The 25,803-nt window shown below is 39.3% G+C and overlaps 1 protein-coding gene across 1 annotated transcript; it reads left to right on the forward strand.

Annotated features, from left to right (window-relative positions):
- Positions 1 to 5,032: 5,032 nt before the first annotated feature.
- LOC122671005 (DDT domain-containing protein DDR4-like) lies at positions 5,033 to 25,616 on the forward strand. The gene is made up of 12 exons (XM_043868082.1): positions 5,033 to 5,712; positions 5,814 to 5,924; positions 8,192 to 8,278; positions 8,404 to 8,441; positions 8,518 to 8,599; positions 16,117 to 16,223; positions 17,746 to 17,902; positions 23,704 to 23,796; positions 24,018 to 24,141; positions 24,282 to 24,324; positions 24,460 to 24,651; positions 24,741 to 25,616. The coding sequence occupies exons 1-12, from the start codon at positions 5,374 to 5,376 to the stop codon at positions 25,468 to 25,470; spliced, it is 2,103 nt and encodes a 700-aa protein (XP_043724017.1). The 5' UTR covers positions 5,033 to 5,373; the 3' UTR covers positions 25,471 to 25,616.
- Positions 25,617 to 25,803: the final 187 nt, after the last annotated feature.

The following is a 25,803-nucleotide window of genomic DNA, read 5'->3' on the forward strand; positions in this document are numbered from 1 at the left end:
TTCAAACCCGTCATTGGTTGTAGTGTACAAATTCCTTCTTATACTGCACTTGTGCATATTCCTTTATCACAATGGGATCCACATTGTTATTTGTCTCTCCTATTCTGACCATGTAGGTCCCATATGGATGATACCATATTACAACCAATCATTGGTTTTTGTGTACGTGCAGATTCCTTCTTATACTGCCCTTATGGAAAACCCTCTCCCTAATTAATTATAGGAAAAAAGAACCTTGAAAGCAATGTAGCCCATGTGCCCATACACAAAGGGACGTGACATAACCTCCCCACCCCCTATGGAAGACAGAAATCTCATCCCTATCGATGTTTTTGTTTTTGTGCATGCTTACATTGCCTTTCAGGGAAGCCTCTCCCTTAATTATATATGGGGATTTGAAGATGGCATGAAAGAGATCATCTTTCTAGTACTAACAATAATGAACTATGAGGGTGGACCTTGCGTAACGGTAAAGTTGTTCCATTGTGAGCTAATAATCAAGGGTTGCCTCCCCAAACCCACAGTGTCGGGAGCCTTGTGCACTGGGTACTATTTTTGTAAAATGATACACTATTTTGGGACTCAATCCAAGTCAATATCACACTTAATTTTTTTAGGGAAGAAGAACACTAACCGGTCATGCAACATAGCGTGTGCTTGTGCCTAGACACATCCACATACGAAATGATTGGCACACCCCTAGTCCTTTCTACCTTTCTAGGGAGGTGCGTAGATCATTTCACGAGTGGCTGTGTCTGGGCACAGGTACACGCCACGCTGTGTGACTGTTTAGCATTCTTAATCCCATTTTTTTTATTATGTAATGGAAAATTACGTAGTTAGAAGACTATGAGTCTATATTCCAACAGTTTCTACCCCTCTAAGCCCAAGCCCAAGCCCAAATGAGCCCATCTTCTCCGTAGTAGACAGGAAAATAAAAATGGAAGCTGGAAACCTCCATGAACCACAGATCAAAAAGCCAGGATCCTTGGCATTGAGATCCATGTTAGTACTATTTTCGAGATTACGAAAGAAAACTAAGCATGAATTCTTGGGCCGGGTTGGTTCCAGCCCCAAAATCCAAGAATCCCCCCATGCATTCATGGTACGTACTACGTACATGTCTTCAACTATATATGACCCCCCCCCATTTGTTTTGGACCTAAAGAGTACAACAGGTAGGGATGGATCAGATACGGATCGGATGTGATTGGAGCTGGATATTCCCTAGCCAAATACGGATACCTCTAAACGGATTCGGATGCAGATCAGATTCGGATTTTCGACCGTCCGTTTATATCTCTGCCTTGTGTAACCCGGACCTTCTTCTCCCTTGCGGATACAATTCACTCTCAATCAATATCTCTTAGATCATGAGTCTCTTTTCATCATATTCTATCTAGAACCTATTGAATCCTCAAAAACCCTCAAAATCATTATTTACTTAATTTTTTATTATTAAATATTCGAATTTTTTTTTTCAGACATATTTTAATCGGAGTATTCGGATTATTTTTCGGATGTCCCTATATGGATACAGATGCTAACTCGGATTCGGATTTCGGTTATCCATTTATATCCCTAAAGATGATCCCAACTGGACCAACTATAGTTTTTGACATTGCTTTGGAATTGGTCGGCCTGGCCCAAATAGAGTTTACCCCTGAGCTATACTTTTCTCTTTGAAAATGTCCTTATTAGGCCCGGCCCATAGCCCACCACAGCCGAACCAGAGTTTAAACACCAAAGTTGAAGACCCAACTCTCCCCAAATTAAAAGAAGGGGAAGAGATCACTGCCTGGTCGTGTAGCCCCTGCACCAGCACAAGCCCAATGAGAGCGTGTGCAAAGGAAGACATCAACATGAATAGGATGCTTTATTTCATGAGGGTGGGACAGTAATTTCACAAGCTGCTACGTATGAGCCTTGTATGGCATATTCAAAGTAAAAAAGAAAAACTATAGTATGTTGCAACACATTTAGGATGTATGTTTGGTAAGAAGCTCATCAAACAGTTCTTCAGTTTGTTGCAGAGAGATGAGTTTCCGGACTGGGGCTTCACTTGCTTGGCTTCAATGCTCCAAAATTCTTGTTTCCATTCTAGCATGAAGAAAGTACTTGATGATTTGGAATTGTCCAAAATGGCCATGACAAGACTAAGTGTTAAACTGATAGGACACATAATTAAATTCCTCATTGTCTGAACCAAGCAAGGCCCGCCGTGATCAGGACCCATGGGCCAGCTGGAAACTACGGTCCATAAAACGGGTAGGGGGCTGGGTGTCAAACGCTCGGTCGATTGGTTTTTTTGTTTTTTTGTTTTTTGTTTTTCGTTTTTTGGTGTGGGGTGGGGGAGGGGGTGGTTATCTGTAAGGGTGTCAAAACCAAATCGAAACCGATCTAAATTAATCGAATTGAACCGAATCAAATAAATTCAGTTTGATTTTGGTTCTGGTATATGAGCATTTAATTCGGTTCGATTATGATTTTAATTATAGAAAAACCATCAATTTGAATAGAAACCGAATCGAATACCACACTTAAATCTAAACCCCTATATCTTCTTTTTTTTAATGGTGTTGTCTTTCCTTTTGGAACTATAATTTTGATGTGTTATTCTAACATTATTGTTGGGTAAACTAAAAGATAAGATCTCAAAGTGGAGAACTCATTTGAGATTCTTATTTATTTACTAATATTTCTGATTCCTTTAAGGGTTTGTGAGCATTTTATTCATATAAATGGAGTTTCTTGAGAACATAGCAAGGCAGTAACAATTGATAGCCTAGCAGAATGAAACTGTATTGGAGAATTGAATTAGAATTGTAGCCAACTGGGTTCTTGGTTCGGTTTCAGATCACACCATCAAGGCATGGAACCGAACCTGTTGACACCCTTAGTACTCATCGGCGTATAGTTTTGGTTTACAAAGGCAAAACCGAAACCGATAGTTGTCGTTCTAATTAGTTTTGATTCCCAACCCATCTTTAACAAACCCCATCCCCACCCCTCGTATGCAACAGTTGCAACTCCCGCCCTCACTCCCCTAGAATCGTTATCCTCTCTTGTTACAGCACGGTACAGTAGCGCATCGTGTGGTGCTGTAGAGGCCATGTGGCACAGCAGGCCCCACATGGTGCACATGACCTCTGCAGCCGCCGTACAATACGTTATAGCACCGTGCTATAATAGGAGAGGATAAAAATTCCACTCCCCCCCCCCCCCTTTCCCCAGCGCCCCACCTCTCCTCTCAACACAGTAGAAGAAGACTCTCAAGTTCGTACGGTTGGGCTTGATGGGTCGCTTCAATTCAGTGCCATGGAGTTGAAGTGCTCCCTGATATTGTTGGAGATACACAATTGATCCTCTACCTCAACACCTCATCGTTGTGGCTTAGTTTCCTCACCATCCGATACTCTCCTTCTCCTACTCCCATGGTGATTTTGTTGAAGGTGGTGGTGATCATCCCACTTTTTGTTGGTATGCTCTCCCTTAATACGGTTGTATCCTATGTCACTTGTGGGCTTTTGCCTCCCTATTTTAGAAATTCTAAAGATGAAAGCATTTTGTCAACTGGTGGAATATATAACTTATACTCAATAGAGACACCACGAGTAGGCCTGAGGGAAGGGGTGGGGACAGTGATTAGGTGGGTGGGGGATGGGCTAGTAGGGAGTGTTAAGAAAACAACCCCCACAAATGACGATTTGCAAAAGAAAAATGAAAAAGTAACAACACACAACACTGAAGATTTATGTGGTTTACCCCCAAGATGGGAAGCTACGTCCACGGCTGAGCAATAGAACAAATTTTACTATACCTTTGGAAATGTTACAAACCCTCAGATTTCACTCATTGACCTCTTAAAGAGATAAGAACACTTTATAGAAAAACCCTAACCCGAGAAAGTACAAAAATGGCCCCAGACCAAAAAATGCCAAATCGATCAGGGTTGAACCAAAACATAATATATGTCATAAAACATATCGATTCGAAGGTCTCGATAAGTCCAATACAACAAGCAGTGACGTATCCGCTTTTTAGACCATCCGAACTCATTTCGAGGTCGAAACGGCCCTTCAAAGATCCCAACAACATTTTCTAAATCAAAGTCAGGCTTCACCAGTAACAAGGAGCTAGGGAGAGAGGGAGAGGGTGCAGGGGTAAAGCACCGAGAGGGTCAAGGGAGGGAAGATGCAGTAGCTAAGGGCCGAGGGCTGGTGAAGGGGGAGAGTAGAGTTTTAAAACTTATAATCGATGGCAGAATCAGTCCAATCCAACCAGATATTATCAATATAAGGGTGAAACTGAGATCAGCCTTGAAACCAGGAATCGATTAAAGAATCGATCTGATTCAACTGAAAATACAAAGGAATCGCCATTTCGAGTCCGATTCAAACTGCATTGATTAAGATCAGTTGAAATTGGAATCAATCGATTCACCAATCCGATTCCCAATTTCTGAACCCTAGTGTTTAGGGAAGGAGAGAGAAGGTACACACAACGTTCAGTCAGTGGGCCAACGGAATAAACCAACCCTTTCCAACAGCTGAAACCTAATTCCTTCCTTTCTATATTAAAAAAAAAAAAAAAAAGATTAAAGCGTTCTTGTATCCCATCTGATTAGCGGACTTTTCTCAACAAAGCTGCAGTTACATTCTCGTTGACCATCTCTGATAGCGTAAATGAACTTGACTTCTTTGACTTCATCGAAGCTTTGAAAAAAAATTCTTACTCGGGTCCTCAGAGTCTACGGTGATGATTAATATGGGCCCCATAACATCTATGGTATTATCCTACCTTATCCAATCAAAACTGGGGAAAAAAAATTGATCAAATCCAATCAAAGGAACGTAAACAAAGAAATAGAATTAACCACAAACACTAAAACCTAAGGTTAAATAATTAACCAGAGTTCAGACCAAAATTCCAGACGTTGTCCTTCTTGCTTCCCCCTTTCTCCATCTGTTTCCTTCTCTTCCCAAGTTCCCCCTTTCCTTTCCTTTTCCCCCCAACCTCTCCTTTGCTTTCTCTCTCTCTCTCTACAACACTTGCTCTTCTCGGTCTTCTGTTTCTTTTGCTTTCTCTGTTTCACCCTTTTTCAACGCCTTTTGAAAATTTTGATTTTGCTTCATTCATGTATCCGAGGTGATGATGGGTTGGGGCAGTGGTTCGCCATGTTCTCCTCGTCTCAACATCCCACTTTTTTGCCCCTCTTCTTCACTCTGCAAACTATTGGGTGTCTGTTCATCCACAGCTCAATTTTGTTCTCTTGCTTGAGTATCGAATGCAAGCCCCCGATCTATCGCTTAATTCCTCCGTGAAAGAAGAAAGAACCTTTTCTGCTCTTTCGTTTCTTGGATTTTCTTTCTGATGATGTCTGAAGAAACCTCCACAGCGATCCATAACGATGGGTCTCCCCAAGAAGAAGAAAAGCTGGTGAACAACCACAACCATAAGTACTCTACTAGGAAAGAGCGGCCCCCTCGGGCTTGTACGGCTCGCTCCGCTGCTCGGCTCTACCAAGCTGCACCCACCATCGAGCGCAATCAGATTCCTTCCAAGAAAGAGAAGCAGGAGCAACAACAGCAGCAGCAGCAGCAATGCAGTAAGATCATTACTCCGCTCATTAATGAGCCACCGTCTTCGCAATTACCCCGCTGGAATCTCCGCTCGATGTGGGAGTTGTCTTCCCTTCTTAACTTCTTACATGTGAGTAGGAAAAGTTGTTAGAATTTACACGTCACTGTTTGGTTCTGTTTTTTTTTTTTAGTGGGTTGAGGATCAAGTTCGTTGTTTTTACTTTGTTGTAGGTTTTTAGACACCTTTTGAACATCACAATTGAGTTCTCGGCGGAGGAGGTTGAGACTGCTTTGATTACACCAAATAGCACTTTGGATGATATACATATACCCTTGTTAAAGGTTGGTACTTTATGGTATTGAAATACATGGATTTAAATGGTTGTTTCCTATGTTGTATTATGCTTATGATTGTTATTGGCCAGTTTGGTCTTTCACAAGCTTGGACTTCTTCCCCATTCAGTACCATTGTCTAATTTTCATGTCGGTGTTTTTTTTGGGGTGGGGGGCAAAAAACTACCCTTTTTTTTTTTTTTATCATCAGTCTGAACTTCAAATGATCAACTACTGGGTTTTCTAGCTTTAGGTTGTGGATCACTACCTTGTGCTTATCTTTGAGGATAAGGGAACTAGAAGATGTTCAAAGGCTACTTTAAAAATAAAAAGCAAATGTACCCGATATCTAATTGGTGTGAGGTTTTGATCTGAACAGTTGTACTGTTAAACACATAGACTTAGGCACGGAGTTTTGTGCACACGCAATGAGTAATAGTTCTCTACTAACTGCTGCAAAAATATTGTTCACTCTTCAGCTCTCTGCCCTAGAACCTTCATATAGTTGAAGATGCCCTCTATCATATGCTCAAACATTTGGGTGTAATTATATGCCTTTTTTCATCTAATAGTTGTCTCCTTAGAAGCTAAACCATACCTAATTCCAAATCAGCCCAAGGAAATCCCTTTAAAGTGTCTTAGATTGCTGAATGAAGTTTAGGAGTAGTAAGTGAATATGCATTTGAAGCTTACTTCATTCTATCCCAAGTGGTAGTCAGTCCAAGTTCCAGATGTGCTGTATTTTGAGGAACTTGGCCCATTATGCTCATTTGGATGCAAGGGAAAATGTGATATATGATCATTTAATTGGTGAAATGTGTATTGACTTTTTTAAGAATGGGGTTAACATCTACTCCCCCTACGCATTTAAATCTTAGTTAACCTTGTCTGATGGCATTGAGATTATGTGATTGACACATTCTTAGAGTGTTACCAGTGCATCTCAGGAGTCAGGACTAGGGGTGTATTTGGCTAAGCCTATGGGGCCTTTTGCATATGTATTCCCAGAAGCCAGCTTTTGGGGAGCAAAGAGGCGGATCCAACTGAAATTGATGGTTTGCAACCACCTCTATGACCAGAACCCAGAAGCAGGGGGGAGGCTTTTGGACCTTCTGGCACAGGAGGTGATAAAGATTCCAAAAGACAATTTGGTTGGATCTGCCTCTTTGCTCCCTGAAAACTGACTTCAGGAAGCCTAGAAGCTAAGGCCTCGTAAGTACTATAATATTTTTTATGGTTGTGTCTTGGGCCATGATTTTTGGAGTTTGATGCTGCTTGCCTGGTACATAGGTAACACCGTAACACTGATTTTAGAAAGTTATGACTGACATATGATTAGGGTGATAAACAGTGGGATCGCTAGTTTTAATACATTGTTTCTTTAGAATGGCATTGTCTTAATTTATTATTTTCTGTGGAATGGGATGACTTTATTAATTTACTGCATAAATAGAAGTATGTTTAGTCATTTCATATAGTAGAAGTTAAGAAGCTTCCAATAGTGCTTGGTTAATAAAACTTTTTCTGGTTGAATTCTGGTTGACATGACACTTGATGGAATTGTGGAGTAACTGTGTTGACATGACATGGATACGTGTTGAACACTTGGACAACAGCTTCCAGTAGTCAGATACTTGTTAATCTCCTCTTGACAAATTAACTGGTTAACTCTTTTGATTTTACATTTGTGGAGTCATCATACCTTACCTACTTTTGTCCTTTTCATTAAAGTGGATTTTGTTGTCCGAAATCAAGGGTAAGAAACAATCTTATGGTAGGAAAGTTATTGTTAGTCCCTAGCTTGTTCAAATCTGATTCCCAAATTGCTGTCTTGCATATCTGTTCTTGGTAGGGGGTTAGGCCATAAGATTTCTGTTTTGATCATCATTTCTTGCATCAGTATTCTGCTTGCTATCATCGTATAACATCTGCTATCGATGCTTTAGGATTACTGATGATATGTGATTCATTAAATGGTCAATGTTTATGTTTGAAAGTTCTGGTGTCCAAATTAGTGATTTCCAGTGCAAATGTTGATTTTCTCCTTCATGTTATTTTGGCCTGTTTCTATGTTTATGCTTCATGCAATGGATGAAACGCTACTGTTTCTTGTTGTATGCATCAATCACATTTTTTTTTTCTATTCAGTGCAAATGTTGCTTCTCTCTCATTCACGTTATTTTGGCCTGTTTCTATGTTTATGCTTCATGCGATGGATCAAACACTACTATTTATTGTCGTATGCATCAATCGCATTTTTTTTCCCCTATCTATAGGCAATTCCTCCTGTTACCAGAATGGCACTGGGCCGTGCTACTTGGGTTACAGTGTTATGCAGAAAATTGAGGGATTGGTGGCATTGGGTAAGGGACTTCATGTCTTGACTCCATCATTCTACAGTACTGCCATGTGAATTGAAATTATATTTTCTTTTATTTCTCTCCTTCCTTTAGTGGTCTTCAGCTGACTCGAGCTTTGGTTCTCACAGGTTGCAGAAGGGGAAGTACCAATTGTAGCATCACATGGGTGAGTAGGTTTTGATGCTCCAAGTGCACTAGTAATCAACCTTTATCTGAATTAATGGTGATAATAATTTGTTTAGGACGGAAGTTGAAGTTTATAAGGCACTCGATCCTGGGACTCGTCTGGTGATTCTGAAAGCACTCTGTGACATCCGGGTCGAGGTACCACCACTTCTGACAATAATTCCTGTCCTTATGTTGCTTCTGTATTGATTTTTGGTGCTTTCCAACTGTCATAGTGTCATACTATTTCCTGGGTTCTAATGCAATGATGATCAAACTATCTTGTTTCCAAGCTATAGAGGCAGTGTTGGATGCTACCTCGTTTTTATTGCCACATGTGTCATTATTATAGTGTGATCTGTGAGGCATGATATGATTGTGCTGTTTATACCTTTCCCTCATGCATAAGTATTCATTAGTTTACAATGTAGTGAAAGGGAACAATTAGACTTTGGAAGGGTTGGTGAAAGGGCGCTTAATCTGGAATTCCTGGGCTGTATTCTCTTGTTAGAGTTAGACGAAGAGTCATCACTGAGTGTATCTCTTTGTCCAGTGATGACTCTTCGTCTGTTTAGGTTTGACACAGGTTTTTAGTTTTATGAAGGATCATGGGGAGCAAAGAGTTAAGAGGACATTACAGGGTTGTTGGGCATTTTCTGAGGAGTTGGGGAGGTGATAAGAAAGTCTTTTCCAGTGGATATTATTGTTCAGTGTGGTGGATATCACCCTTATGGGAATATGAGAACTCAACTTTGTTTGGATTTTCATGGGGAACCCAAGGCCAGCATGCTTTTGGGTGATTGGGGATCATGAAGTTATTACTTTTCTGGTATAATCAGGGCCAGTAGGTGAGGTAGATTCTGTATGAGCATGAATTATTGTTGACCCTTATTCCATCACTTGAGTTCATAATCGTCATGGGCCATGGCGCCAAGGCAAGCCCAATGGTGGCTAGACGCCTTGTTGTCTTGGTACCTAGGGGAGTAAGGCATGCATATACAAAGGGGGGGGGGGGGGGGTTCTAGATGTAAAATATGAGATTTCTTCCCTTTAAAAGGTAATTGAGGGTTGGGGAGGGGGGATTATATGTGAAATAAAAATTATATTTCTTTTACTTGATTTGAGGAGGCAATGTATTACTTTAGTTATGTCTTCCTTAAAGTTAACACAACAACAACTCAGCCTTATCCCAACTAAATGGGATTGGTCACATGGATCCTTGCCCTCCAATCAGCTCTTTTCGAGGTCATACTGGATACAAGGCCTAAGTTTTGCATGTCTTTCCTCACTACTTCTGCTAGGGTCATTTTAGGTTTGCCCCTGGCTGATTAGTTCCTTCAATCTAAATGAAATCACTCCTCTGTACTGGAGCATCCAAAGGCCTCCGTTGAACATGGCCATGCCACCTAAAACCATAGTTCTAAAACTGTAGGGGAAGCTTGTTTTAGGCTTAATAAACATATTTAAATCTTCAAATTGTAAAAAAATAAGCACCTAATTTGGTGTGTTGGATTTGTACCCTTGGTTGGCAGTAAACGTTGGACACTTATGTAATATTGCCTATTCTACACATTGTTTGAGTGCCATGAGTCATAATTGGCAAGTAAAACAAGTAAATTATGCAATAATGGATGAAAACACATAATATTGAATTATTATTTAAGAAATAGTTAAAAGACTTAGAAGTAGAAATTACAAAGTACAGTAAACAATGCATATTACATAGACACTCAACCCAAGTACAATGAACAATACATATGTCATAGACACCCTAGTCGAGATCTCGGAAAACTCAATCGAAACAATGCAGGTTTGATATTTCGTATGCAGTTTCGTCTCGACCAGGTCGAGATCTTGACTAGTTTTTGAACTATGCCTTAAACAAGTTTCTCGTAGTTTATCATGTATCAGAGCTACTACCAAATCAGCTCTAATGTGATAATTCCTTGCTTTATCCTACTTCCTAATTTTGCCACTCAACCATCTCGATATCCTCATCTCCACTATACTGAGTTTATCTATATGATGTTTCTTAACTGACCAACATTTTGCACCATACATCATAGCCGGTCCTATGACTGTCCTATAAAGATTTCCTTAAATTTCCTTTTAAGTTTTAAAGGAATATGTCGATTACACAATACTCCGGACGCACCTCTCCACTTCATCTATCCTATTTTGATTCTCTGTGAAACATCATCCTCTATATCACCTTCTTTATTTATACATCATAGCCGGTCGTATGATTGTCCTATAAAAATTTCCTTTTTAGTTTTAAAGCAATACGTCGATCACATAATACTCCAGACACACCTCTCTACTTCATCCATCTATTTTAATTCTCTGTGAAACATCAACTTCTGTATCACATTCTTTATTTATGATTGAGCCCAGATACCTAAAAGAATCACTTTGTGGAATCTCCCTTTCATCAATTTTTATCATCTCATTATCCTAGCGTAACTAAAGATACACACCATATACTCCGTCTTTGTTCTGCTTATCTTAAAACCCTTTGATTCCAAAGTTGATCTCTATAACTCCAACTTGGCGTTAATCCTTGCTTTTGTCTCTTCCACCAAAACAGTATCATCGGCAAAAAGCATACACCAAGGAACCTCATCTTGAGTGTCTCTGATTAAACCATCTATGATAAGCACAAACAAATAAGGGTCAAAGCTGATCCTTGATGTAACCCAATTGTATTTGGGAATCACTACCTTAATCCCCCACAATTGTTACACTTGTCTCCACACCATCATACATATATTTAATTATATCTGTATATTTACTTGAAACACTTCTATTCTCTAGTACTTGCCAAATTAACTCTCTAGGGACTCTGTCATAAGCTTTTTTTAGGCCAATAAAGACCATATGAAGACCTTTTTTGCAACTTCTAAATTTTTTCATGAGTCTCCATAATAAGTAAATAGCTTTTGTTGTGGATCTTCTTGGCATAAAGCCATATTGGTTGTTCATAATATAGTTTCTTTTCTTAGGTGGGTTTCAAAAACCCTCATAGTTCTAAAATTCGTCTCAACTCGGCGAGATCTCGGCGAGTTTCTTAGTTTTCTGAGAAACCGAGACGAGATGGCATACAGTACATAAAAGTGCAATCATATCTCGGGTCGACCCATGGAAATGACCCTTCTACTATGTATTTACTTACCGAATTCGACGTATCTCGGCGAGATCTCGGATCTCGGGTTGGCCCATGGAAATGACCCATCTACTATGTATTTACTTACCTAACTCGACAAAACTCTTATATGCTTGTTGTGGAGCACTATATGCAACATTACAGCAACACTATGTCATGGGAAGACTATATGACACTAGCGGGGACTGAATACTTGATTCAAAGTCATTTTATGTGATGATAGTTGTAATACTATTAAACAGTTTGATGTATCACTTTAACATTTCTAATTCTTATTTAAGTTGTTTAGCTATTAATTGAATGTTTTGCTTGCTTTCTATTATTAAATTATGTGTAGAGTAGGGTATTTTAGTACGCCATCGCCTACCAACCTATGGTCCGAATTGAAACTCATATTTGGACTTTGTTTTTGCAAAATCTGATAGTGTCATTGTGTTTAAATGGCCTAAAATAGGCTGAATACCAAGTTTGAGACCCAAACTAGGTCTAAAACCGACCAAGTTGAGGCTTCGAGTTAAAAAAAAAAAAGAAGCACCAACTCGGTGAGATCTCGACTCGACTCGGTTTTTCCAAGGGCCAAGTTGGTACCGAGACCCGAGTTTTAGTACCTTGATAACCCTCTCCCACAACTTTATGGTACGAGTCATCAGTTTTTTGCGTCTATAGTTATTGCATCTCTGAGTATCACTTTTATTTTTGTAAACTGAAACCACAATGCTTCTCCTCCATTCATTTAGCATTTTCCTTCTATTCATTATCTTAATAAACAATGTGGTTAGCCAAGATAAACCACAAATTCCTAAGCTCTTCTACACTTCTATTGGGACCTCATATTGGCCTTGTGCCTTACTTTCATCCTCCTTTAAGTTTCTTTTACTTCAGACACCCTAATTGTTCGTATATATCTACAACATGTGGTGTCTCGATAGGTAGTGCAGTCTTCCGGGCCACTATTACTCGAAGTGTCTTCATTTAAGTAGGTTGTAGAAATAGTCTTTCCATCTCTCCTTAATGTCCTCATCCCTTATTAGTACTTTACCACCTTCACTTTTTGTACATCTAACGACTAACATGGTCGAAATCTCTCTTCTTCCTTTCCCTCATTTTAGCTATCATATAGATAGTTTTTCCCCCTTCTTTTGTGCTCAGATTGTTATCAAGATTTTCATATTTTTTTGCCCTTGATTTTCCCACAATCTTCTTAGCTTCATTTCTAGCAAATTTATACTGTTTTAGATCCTCTAAAAACTAGCTTTTTTAGTCTTAATGGCTGCTTGAACCTCATCATCTCACTACTAAGTCTCTCTAGAGGAATGATGCTTACCTTTCGATTTGCCTTTGACATCTTTAGCAACCTTCTTAATGCAAGTAGTCATCTCGTTCCACATCTTATTATTGTCTCCCTCAAAGTTCTACTTTCCTTGTTCAACCACTTTATCTGTAAATGATTTCAAAGTATCTCTTTTTAAGCTCTACTACCTTATCCTAGGGCAAATAAGCTCCCCTTATTATTTTGTGTAGTGAGACACTTATCCATGAGCGCTAATCTATGTTGTGTGGTTAAGCTCTCCCGTAATATAACCTTATAGTCCCTACATAACAATCTATCGGATCTTTAAGTTAGGAAGCTATCTATTTGGTTACCTTGATGCCCACTTTTGAAGGTAACTAAATGCTTCTCTCTTTTCAAAGTAAGTGTTTACAATGAATAAATCATAAGTCACAGCAAAATCTAAAACTGTATCCTCCATGTACACTTTCATAGCTTCCAGAATATTTCCCAACATGTCCATTCAGATCACCCCCTATAATAATCTTTTTCTCCTTGACTAAAACCTTGAACTAATCCATCCATGTGTTCTCAAAATTGTAGCTTACTACTTTCATCCAATCTTACTTGTGCATAAGCGCGAATTTTGACAATCTTTCTCCAACACAAGCTTGATGGATAATAATCCTATCTCCAAATCTTTTAACATCCACCACATCATTCTTTACATTTTTATCCATTACTATGCTCACTCGACTTCTATTACTTTTATCCCCCGTATGCCAAAGTTTAAACTTTAAAGTTGTCGAACTCCTTAGCTTTTTTACCTTCCTATCTGGTCTCTTGAATGCAGGCTATGTTAATCCTTCTTCTCCTTATAACATCTATCAGTTCTAGACTCTTACTCGTTAAAGATCCAATGTTCCAAGATGGTAATCTAATCCTACACTTTTGGACTAGCTTCTTTACCTGCACTCGTCCACGGTGTGAGAACCCTTGTCTACTTGTCACCACATCCGGACGCCAATGTGCCGCGCCACTTACAGGGGCCGCCCTAGCTAACCCTTGCTCACTTTTCACTACACCGGTCAGTGTAGCGCGTCCTTATTCTGGCAAGGAATGCCCTAGCATAATTTTTCTAATATAAGGTTCTACAATCCATGTAAAAAGGGTTTGGCTAGGGTTTTTTCTAGTACTGGCTGCCGACCTGATGCACCAACCCTCCTTTATCCAGGCTTGGGACCAGCAGCAAATGTTGCGGAGTTTTCTTAAAAATTATAATTTTAGCAAATGAATCCCAAAGGAGCGGTCTTTTTTCTTCCTCTTTGATGAATACAGTGGTTGCAGCAGCTGTTACAGGTACGCACTTTCCTCTTCAGCGTTGGTTGCAGTGGCAATGGCTGTTGCATTTCAGGCAACAGATATGGCCTTTGCGGCTGCTGCTGCTTTCTTCTTCTTCTTCTACTACTACTACTGTGGTGGCAGTGGCTGTCACTGCAACTTTTCTGGCGGTAGCAGCTATTACTGCTTCTTCTCCCCATTTTTCTTCTTATTATTCCACCCTTTTCCACTCCCCCCCTTTTCTCCTCCTTTTTCCATTGCTTTTGGGACCTGGACGCGTAGGCAACTTGGCGGCCTGTTGCCTAGGACCTAGAGAACCGCCTTGAGACCTAGATGGTGCCTATGCGGCGCCTTGACAACTGTGGAGTTGCAATAGATTCAGGTAGAAGCAGATTTAGAGTTGAATCAAATGGAAGCATTCGTTCCTGATTTAACAGGTAATGGCACTTGGCTTGCATAGGAATACCTCATTCTAGTGGAGGCAATGATCATAGTTCAAGATGTCAGATTTCGCGAAATTTTACGAAATATTTTCAATGACATGCGATACATATAAATGTCGCTGTTTAAATCAAAATTTTGGTGTTTCGCCGAAATTTTGGTAAAATATTTCTTTTCGCCAATATTTTGGTCGAAACGTTGCTATGCTTTTACACTAAAAGGATAGTTTTGAACGAATTGTTTCGTCAGTTTCGACAAAGAAGAGGGAGAAACCTCTTTTTTTTTTTTTAATCACTGTTGTACAAAGTTGGAACAAATACTTAGGCAGTAGAGGAATGCATTGTTGGAAGATTTGCTGTGTTGTTGAATGCATTGAACCATGTATGATATGATTTATGAAATGGTTTATTTTACATCAATTCATTCCTAATGCATATTGTTCGCTACTGTTTGACCTAAAAGCTCGAATTGTTAGGGAAGGGCAGCGTAAATTGTACATCAACACTCCCCCACACGTGTAGGCCAAGTACCCATGGTCCTTGCACGTGGAACTCATGCGGCATTTCTTTCGCGTGGCACCCAGGGAAAAGAAATGGGGGGAAAACTCTTCCGATGCACTTCCTAGGAGTTGACACTCGACCTCTGTGCTCTGATACCATGTTCGCTACCGTTTCACTTAAAAGCTCAAACTGTTAGGGAAGGGCAGCGTTAATGTATACATCAACACATATTTAAGTTGTTTTAACTGAATAACATATGATCTAGTACTAAACTTGGTTTGGAATGAATAGGCCATATTAGAGAATGTATACAACAGCGTACAGCATATACTAGGCTCCGAAGTCAAACTATCATTTTGGGTGTGATTTTTAAAGTCTTAAGAGTTCCACTATGTTTAGATGGCCTATAAGTTTCGGGACCTAATTTGGCCATTTAGGCCTCGAAACCCTTCACCAAAACTTGCAGCCAACATTGTACAGATTTCAACCTAAATTTCAGTTTTGAGCCTGATTGAAAACAGGCTTGAAACTGAAATCTTGAACCTTGGCAAAGATCTGTGTATTCCCTTTATGTTGAATTAGTCAAGTTTTCTCATATGTAAGGCAGTACCTTATGATTTAGGATCCCTCCTTGCATAATTGCGATGGGCGGTCTCACATGTTTGTTTCAGTAGCTGTATCCTGATGGAATAAAGTTTCATGGTTATCCATTAAAAAAAAAGAACTTCGGTACTCTGTTCTTATTCTGCCAAGAAATACTTAGATTTATGAAATATGCTGCTGGAATTTGTCATAAAATCATCATTCCTTTCTTGGATGCAAAAAGTGTTGTAGTAATTGATGTTAGCCATTTCTGAGATCATCATCCTCTTTTAATTTTTTTTATCTTTATCCAATTCATTTCATTATTCCAAATGTGTAAGGATGGGAAGTAATTGATTTGGTATTCCTCTTTTTGCAGCAAGAAGACATACGGAACTACATTGATGACTCTGTTAAACATGGGGTTCAACTTTCTGCATTTCGTAAAGAACGTATTGGAGGTGATTCGCATGGAGTTTCATATTGGTAAGCTAACAATCTTGCAACCTTGATGGTGGGGGGTTAGGTCGGATGAACCCTAGGTTCAGGCTAAGCACCCCCTCTTACAGGATCCCAAGTCACCCAAATCAGAAAAGTCAACCTTCTCAGATGAAGGTCAAATTCTAACACTCAAATCACAAATAAATAGAATAGATGATCTTCAGAATACAGCGATGATCCAATGGTTAGATTAAGAGTAATTAGAGAATAACCAAATCTGAAGCAGAAATTCAGGAAACAAGAGAATTCTAATTACTTGAAATCAAAGATGCAGATCAGCCTAAAAAGCTGGTCGAGTTCCCTTCTTGGCTGGGTAATGCAAACCCCAAAATCTGATGCAAAATTAATGGGTTGATTAAAGTAATTAAAGGAACTTCAGGTCTGAAATTTAAAAACAGACAGAAACAGGAGATTTTTAAAGTAGCAGATTAGAAGATTAGAGAGTCAGATCCTCTTCAAACCTTGGTCGAAGGTCTTTCTTAGGGAGAACTTGAATGCCCCAAAATTTGTTCTGATCTTATGGACAGATCTTTGTCAGATAGAGATTCAAACCAGACATAAAATAGGTTCAAAACAGGGTAGCCGCAGGTTACAAGTCAGGCTTCTTGGATATAGAATAAATCAACCAGAGTATTAGAACAAACAATAGAGGATGATTTAACTCAAATCAGAGTCAATCATAGGCAGAAAAATCAATAGACAAAAGCATTAAATCAGTAACTTACTGGAAGGAGAGAAAATAAAGAGAATAAAGGAATGATAACTGTGGCTTCCCACCAACAGGATAATCTCACCGTCCAAGGCTTCTCACCATGACTGAATCGCATAGCACTCATGAAGAAAAACTTCATCTTTATTCATTATAAATCATATGGAGCCATGGCTCATTACAAGCTATTTATAAAAACTAAAGCATGTTCCTAATCTGAATAGGAAAGTAAAATCCTATTGCTAAGCAACATAAATAAGCATAATAATAAAAGGAACCTTCTCTTGGAAACAGCCTCTCCTGCGAAGCAGGGGGTAAGGCTGCGTATATTTGCCCCTCCCAGACCCTGCAGTAGCGGGAGCCTGGTGCACTGGGTTGCTCTTTTTAATAAAAGGAAACCTTCTCACACAAGGTGAGGGAATTCGAAGCCTATTAAACAACTTAAAATTAAAAAGAACTAACTAAGCCTAATCCCATATGCCTACCTTCTACCCTATTTTAGACCCAATGAAGTGGCCCATTACAATGAAAGCACATGGGATCAAAGTCCCAACACATACATAACCCAACCCAAGGCTTTTTCTATTAAATTAAGTCCATTTATGTGATTATCTGCATCACTTGATAACATCATGCAGTTGAGCTTCATTAAGTTATATGATTGAAATAATAGTTACATTGCTGGTATGGGATGCAGTTTTTTCCTAGTTAATAAAATTTAGTGCAACTGTGCAAAGGTTTCACATGTTTGTTATCATGAATTATGAGATTTATACTGCGGATCTGTCTCCTTTATAGGTATGAAGATGATCCTATAATCGGTCATCGATTGTACCGGGAGATCAGAAAAGTTGAAGTGAAAAGAGTGAAGGCAAAAGGGGCTCCAACTATCCCAACCATATCTTGTCAATGGGAAGCAGTTGCGACAAACTTGGATGAATTTCAAGATGTTTCTGTAAGTTATTGTTTCTGCCGCGGTTTTAATATTCGCAGTTATATATGTTCCAGATAATTGTTACAGACTGCAGCCAATGGCTATGTTTGTTCTGGAAATGTACCACACACACACACACATAAAATCTGCACCAATAAGAAATCTTTATTAAAAGAAGAAAATGGGAAGAAACAGCTATAGAATCAAGAAGAGAAAAGGGCAACATGGGCACGGATAAGTGATTCCCCCCAACTTCCTCTGGTGCTGAAAGATAACCAGATTTTGAATCCTCATCTTAATGGAGTTAGGATGGTATTGATCTGAGAAATCATAGATTTTAAAGTGTCAACCACTATAAGGTCCCAGTGAAACAACACATATGAAGCCAGAGAGACTTACATTTAATTTTTTTTCCTCTTCTTTCCTCTCTCCCTAACATCACTGCTCCTGTTGAGGGAGGAATCACGTTAGCAAACATACAAAACCCTGTAATAACATATAAGCCATGTTACAACTTGTTGCTGCGCACTTCATTTAAATCTGGCTTAGTTGCTTTTGCACAATTTAAAGCTGTACCTGTTCATGTTGATACTGCTTCTGATTGATCTGAATCCACAGCCAAGTTTTTGGTCAAGATATCAAGCGGATGTCATGCTAACAGACATAAATTCCCAGCCTCCCCTGTGATTCTGTGTTGAAGCCTTGAAGTGTTTGATGGTGTCTTCAAAATCTGTTTCTCCTATTTTAAAGTGTAAACCTTGGTAGTAAGTGCTTGCCATGGGGTGGTGTGGGCCTGTGGGGACATTTGATCAAATTTGAGAAGCTCTAAAAAGTTACGATGTGTCAAATTGTTCTCTTTAGTTTGCACATCTGTTTCAGTTACTTAGAATTAGAATCAATATAAAGAATTGGCTGAACAGTCAATTAATTTTGAAGGATATGCTAGCCATTTAAAAGATTGTTTTCTTTCTTACTGAAAAGTCAATTAATTTTTGAGGACATGTTAGATCAGGTCCTATGATTGGGCATCATATTGGGTTCAATTCTGGCCCATATTCTGAGCCATCGAATTAGCATGTACCTGGCCCATAATTTGGGTCGCATTCTGCCACCAATTTTGTCCAAAGAAGAGATCGAGATTGCTGATTTAAGTGAGGATTATTTTCCAGATTTAGTAGCTACGGATTTGCTGATTTGTAGGGGATTTAGCAGTTCTCGTGGGAGCCTAGGAGGACAGCTATCGACCAGCCTGGGGGAGATAATGATCAGATTTCGTGGGCCCCTTGGTCAGCTAGCTGGGAGATAAAGATTGAAGATTAATTGGTCATGCATGGAGGAGGATTTGAATTTTTTAATCCTAGATTTTAGGGAAGAGTTGTTACTTGCGTATGGCTTTTATTAGCTTAGGGATAGTTTCTATTTTAAATTAGATTGCTAATGTAATTAGGACTTTATCTTGTAATGCTAATGTAATTAGGACTTTATCTTGTAACCATGGTTTGAAAACTCGTCTCGACCAGCTAGAGATTCTCGAGATCTCGCCAAGACAGTGCATATTTTTTTTTTGGTTTCGGAATGATGTTTCGGTGGGCAATTGGCCATAGTTGGCTCTGAAACTTTAAGGGAAGCTTGTTTTAGACTTAATAAACATATTTAAATCTTCAAATTGAAAAAAAAAATACCCAATTTGGTGTTTTGGATTTGCACCCTTGGTTGGCAGTAAAGGCCGAACCCTTAATGTAATATTGTCTATTGAGACATAATTGGCAAGTAAAACTAGCAAACTATGCAATAATAGATGAAGACACATAATATTGAATAATTATTTAAGAAATAGTTACAAGACTTAAAAGTTTCTACTACAAACCACAAGATACAGTGAAGTGTTCACAATGCATATTACATAGACACCCAACCCAAGTACAATGAATAATACATTTGTCATATACACCTTACTACCCTAGTCTTCCATGTCTCAACTCCCAAGTCCCAACAATACAACACTATGAGTACTAAGGAGGTCATGATTCTCGAAATATTCGAGATTTCTCCGAGATTCTCGAAAGATTCAAAATTTCGGTCCAGTTATTCGAAACTGTGCATATTTTGTGTCTCGTATGTCATCTCGTCTCGAGATTCTCGAGATATTCGAGATCTCGCCGAGTTTTTAAACTATGCTTGTAACCAATTAGGATTGGATTTGTTTGGAATGTTTCTAGAAGATTTAGGATATAATTGGTTTTATAAATAAAGGAAATAGGCTGGACAGAATAACCAACGATTTAGAGAAAAGAGAGAAATATGGTTTGATAGCCATGAATGCTGTGAGATGCACTGAGGGGAGAGATTCCTTGAGAGGGTAAGATGCCTTTGAGTGGGTGAGCAGTGGTGGGCTGTTAGCCTAGCCGGAATCAACAATAAACCCAAGTACTTACTGGAAGATGGCCAATAGAAAATCCTTTATTGCCTATCAAAGCAGCTTTATCAATGTCAGAGACCCCTGCTAGAAAGAAAAGAGATTTTCCTGGATTGATCCGAAGGCCCAAAAGATCTTCAAATTGCTGTAAGCAAAGACATAATGGTCTCAAGGGATTCTTTAGTAGCCTTGGAGAAGATCATGAGATCAGGCGGATAGGAGAGCTTAATAGACTTGCACTGGGGAATGGGGGAGATGAGCTTTCTGATCTGTACACCATTGGATACTTCTAGAGAGTACTTTAAGAGCCAGAGTGAAAATTGTAGGGGGAGAGAGGTTATCCCTGTGGGACCTTCTTCCCCTAATTCTTTCCATTCTACTAATGAAAAGTCTATACTAATTTGCAAATCCAGATCGGCTAATTGTTCTCTGATAGCACCCGCTGTCGTAGAGATTTCTCGATACTTGCCTTTATACTCTATTACGCCGTCCTTAAGGTGGCAATCTAAAAGAAAGATTGAATGAAATGGCTCCCTCTTGTAGCTCGCTGGCTGGATGTAATATAGGTTTGGAAATAGTTTTGGTTTTCTTGCTAGGTGCGCTCCTGACTCTCCATTGGGCTCATCCATTGCTTGGTTGAGTACTTAAGATACATATAGTCTTTATATTGTGGTAGGCCTTTTCTTTCTGCTGGTCTAAGAAACTATATCCATCTCTTTCTGTCTTTATAGTCTTTATATTGTGGTACGCATATTGATCTTTTCATTGGAAGCAAGCATATGTTGATCTGGCTTTCTATACAAAGAAGCCTCTAATTAACAAAAAAAAAATAATGATAATAAAAGGAAAGAAACTTCTTAGGATAACCTATGATATGAAGATCTTGAAGCTGCAAGCTGTTCAAACCAGGCCCCACGAGATAAGGTTCCTGAAATTCCGAAAACCTAAAACCACGCCATAAAAAACTTCTCCAAACTGCTCCACAAAATCTGGTATCCAGAAAAACCAGATCTGAACCAATTCTTGAACTGCAAGAATTGGTTGGGCCATATGAACCGAACCAAACCAATTCTATGTTATTTCCTCCTTGTTTGAAAAAAACTCGCCCTCGAGTTTTGTAGAATGCAAGAATCTTAAACACAGGATCAACAACCATCCTTGACCGTACTAAATCATTGATCAATCCACGATTCAATGGTACAAAATCAGTGACAAAGAGTCAGTTGTTGAAGTTGCAATGTGCAACCACAAATTTGACTAGTTCGATCAAAAGATCAGCCAGTTTATGTTCCTCTATGGGTGGCTCTTTTACGATTACTGGAGTCACTTCATTCTCCATCGATGGTGGCTTGTCTTCTTATTCTTCCACCATTGTTCGACGACTGAGATCAGCTTGTTGAAGGAAAATTCCATAAGATTAGATGTAATCAACGAATGGCCCTTAAACTCCTTAAACTGTCATCGAGAATCTTCAAGATTCGCTTCAACTTTTCGCAAGTTCTCTTGCATGATTTGAAGTTGTTGATGTATAGAAAACAAGAGGGTAGGATCCATGTTATCTGTGGCCATGTTTGGCTTTGATACCAAGTTGATGCAGATCAGGGATGATATGCTAGTGATGGGCTTGCTTCGAAGATTAAAAAGAAAAGATTTTGATTTGATGGTTGATATGGGCGGGCAAGAGCTGATAGAATAGTTTCAGATCTGATATCCAAGAAGTTGCAGGGAAGAATAATCAGAAAATTTAGAACCGGGGGGGGGGGGGAGGGAGAGAGAGAGAGAGAAGAGGGAAGATAGAGGGAAAACATGGGGAAGAAAGAGGGGAGAGTTGTGAGCTTTTACAATGTATTTATGGGGGCTTTTGAGCCTTTACAATGTATTTATAAAGCTGTGAAATAAAAGAAAAATAAAACTGCACTCTTAAACTACCTATTGATGGCTGAGTTGGCTGTCCTTTATTGACTAAAAAATTGACCCTGAATTCCCTCCCATCAACCACCTGTGCTATGTTCTTTCTTCACTCAGCCACCTAACAACAATCTAATAGACAAGGTAACCTCCTGCTAAAAAAGGTAGAATTCCTAACTAAAATAAAAATAACAACTAAACTCTAATTAACATATATATATATATAGTATGAAGAAGATCTTGAAGCCGCGAGCTGTTCAAACCAGGTTCCATGAGATAAGGTTCCTGAAATTCAGGAAACCTATAACTGCAGGCCATAAAAAAACTTCTCCAAACTGCTCCACGAAATCTGGTTTGTAGAAAAACCAGATCTGAACCAATTCTTGAACTGCAAGAGTTGGTGCCAAATGAACCGCACCAAACCAATTCTGCATTAGCATATTTTTGAATTAAGGGTAAGAAGTATGTTCATTCAACGGTGTGAGACATCAGCATTTTGTGCCTTTTGCTTTTGGGCACACTCCTTTAACCTTTTGCTTTGAGGTGAATGTCAAGGAACACTTTTCTATGTCTAGTAAGATGGTATTCTTTGGTTGATAGTCAGAGACGTATGAAGTTACTCCGAATCTTGGGGGTTCATAACCCTTCATGCAAAGGGATATTTTTTGTTTTTGTTTGGGGGAGGGGGGTGGGAATGTTATACTTGTTTTATACTTTGTTGGTTCTTGGTGTACAGTATGTTTACGAGCAAGGTATCAAAACTCGGAACTTGACCCCAACTTGACCCTGGGAAAAACCGTCGAGATCTCGGTCGAGTTGGTGCATTTTTTTTTCCCCAACTTGAAACTTGGTCTCGGTGGGTTTTAGACCTAGTTTGGGTCTGAAACTTGGTACTCAGCCTATTTTAGGCCATTTAAACACAATGGCACTAATCAGATTTTGCAAAAACAAAGTCCAAATAGGAGTTTCACTTCGGACCCTAGGTTGGTAGACGACGATGTACTAAAATACCCTACTCTACACATAAATTAGTAATAGAAAGCAAGCAAAACATTCAATTAATGTAAAACAACTTAGGTAATTGACTCTTATCTGTATTGATTAATTCAAACTAAGAGTGTTCCGGTGCCAAAGTGAATGGAAAGGTTTTTTTTTTTGACAGTCTGTCCAAAGCACAGTTCTTGCCTCTTAAATGCTCATAATTGGAAATGTCTGGTCCCTGCTTATGATTAGTCCTCATTAAACAATTTCATCTACTTTAGGGGTGGAAAGTAATTGTTGACCCCTAACTTTTGGTTTATGATTGCTGCTTTTACATTATGATGTGCATTGATTGTACTTTTCCCCTTAACAAATGCTTCAATTTCTGTCTAAACGTAGAAAGGTTTTAGCTTGCTTAGTTTTCCAAATTTGTTGCCAAGATGAAAAAAATTATTGATATGCCTTTTACTCCTTCCTATCTTTTACCTTTTTTTATTAAACCTTATCCACTTCACAGGAGAAACTTTTCTCAAGTAAAAATAGAACAGAGGCTGCGGTTGGAAAGAAGTTAAAGGTAGACATGCTTCCAGAGATAGAGAAGATCTACAAGGTATTCAGCATTTCTTTTCTGAAATGATATGTACTTAATTCTATTCAATTTTGACATGGCATCTTCTGTACTCTCATTGATGCTTATCTTGTTTTGTCTTTTCTTTTGAAGTGGTAATTGCTCTGACCTTTTGTTGATTGTTGTGGATGAAGGTTTTTCCTCTAGTGATTAACTATGGTTTATTACTTTCCCTGATTCCATTCTCTTCTTTTTTGCTACAGAGGAAAGAGAGGTTGCTGAAAAAGCAACATCGACAAGCTCTCCTTCTTGACAGCTGTTTGACTGCAGATGGCGTTGGTGCAGGGCGTTCGCTTCGTGACAGAAAGCCTGTTACTTATACATTTGGTAAGAGCAAAGAATAATTTATCTCAAGAAAAGCAGAGGAAGTAAATGACTTTATTTGGTTCTTTAATGATTTACTGGTTAATTGATGGTATGAGGGTGCATTTTTGGCTAATTGATTGTTAATTTGAACACTTTTGTAGATGAGTTTGATCGGTCTATCAATGAGGCCATTAAAATAACCAAGTAAGAATTTCTGCACTTAGAGCCATATACGTGTTTCTTTTTCTTTGCTTTCAAATTCTACTTATTAACAGAGGTCAATCTTCTATTTATGTTACTATGTTGTTTTGATGACATGACATTTATGGTTTTCTGCAGGCGGAAACAGCCCTCCCCAGAACATGTTATCAAAAGAGAAGTTGGGACAACGTCTGAGCCTTCTACTAATGGCAAATGGCATGGTCCATCGCATGCCCTGCAGCATGAGTCCTATGATGCGCTGTCACCAAAGTCAAATGATTATGAAGAAACCGATGCAGAGCATCATAAGTCTGGACCACTAGATCGCAGGTATTTCAACTGCCCCTCTCCCCATTCTGATAATCATTGATTGTGGTAAATGATAATCTATCTAAACACTGAGTCCTTATGATATGCAGCGATCGGCGAAGGCAGAGGCCCCAGAGGTACTCAGAGAAAGAGTTTGTTGAAGCTGTATCAGATAATGAAGCAGACTTTGACAGTGATGATGATATAGTTGGAGAAGCAGTGTATGATGAGGAGTATCTGAGGAGCCGAAAACAAAGGAAGAAGGTATCTAGCAGCTCAGAGGGAGATGAGGAGTACCGTTGGGATGAGAATGTTGAAGAGGAGGAGGAAGAAGAGGAAGATGATTCTTTGAGCGTTAGTGAAGATACTGATGAGCATCTTAGTTCTAAGAAATTACCTAGTCGAAGCAAGAGAGGAGCCAAATTAAGGTCAGTTGATGAGCTTCAGTCAGGTTTGAGACGAAGCAAGAGGGCTACTCGAAACCGAATTAATTATCAACAGTATGAGATGTCTGAATCAGAAGCAGATTCTGTGAAACATGAGAAACCAAATGCTTCAGACAGGCAATCAGATGCAAGCAATGATGTGGAGTACTCCATGGGAAGTCAGGATTCTCAGGGTGATGAGGATGATGAGGAAAGGAAAGTTGATCAACCAGTTCAAGAGTACCGTGAGACGGTAGAAAAGGAGCAAAGCCAGCCACCTGAGAAAACAAATAGCACAGGTGAGGAGGAATCTAATGGTGTACGAAAAAGACGATTTCTGGACCTAAATGAGCTTGCTGGTTTTGATGATGGCCCTGACACACCAATGAAAGATGAAAATACGGACAATTTCTAGACTATCCTCTCTTATGAATCCACCCTCCTTTGGGGCTCTGCACACTGGCTGCTGTGGGAAAGTGGGGGTTCGTACACCCCTTTCTGGGTCAAGCTGGATGCATGGTGGGCCATATTCCTAAATTTTGCTATTATTTCATGAAAGGGAGCACAAAATGATGCAGAGATTAAGGTGAGCAGCCATTCTAATGTAATTTATTCAGTGATTTCCAGCAGGGAGCACAAAATGATGCAGAGAATTGTGTAGATAGGTTAGTCATCTTAATACTTCTTCCTCCGGAGCAATTTATGCTATGGGATGGGAATTTGTAGGGGAGTCCCTTACTGGTCTGCT

The sequence above is a fragment of the Telopea speciosissima genome, chromosome 8, assembly GCF_018873765.1.
Source record: "Telopea speciosissima isolate NSW1024214 ecotype Mountain lineage chromosome 8, Tspe_v1, whole genome shotgun sequence".
Classification (NCBI taxonomy): Eukaryota; Viridiplantae; Streptophyta; class Magnoliopsida; order Proteales; family Proteaceae; genus Telopea; species Telopea speciosissima.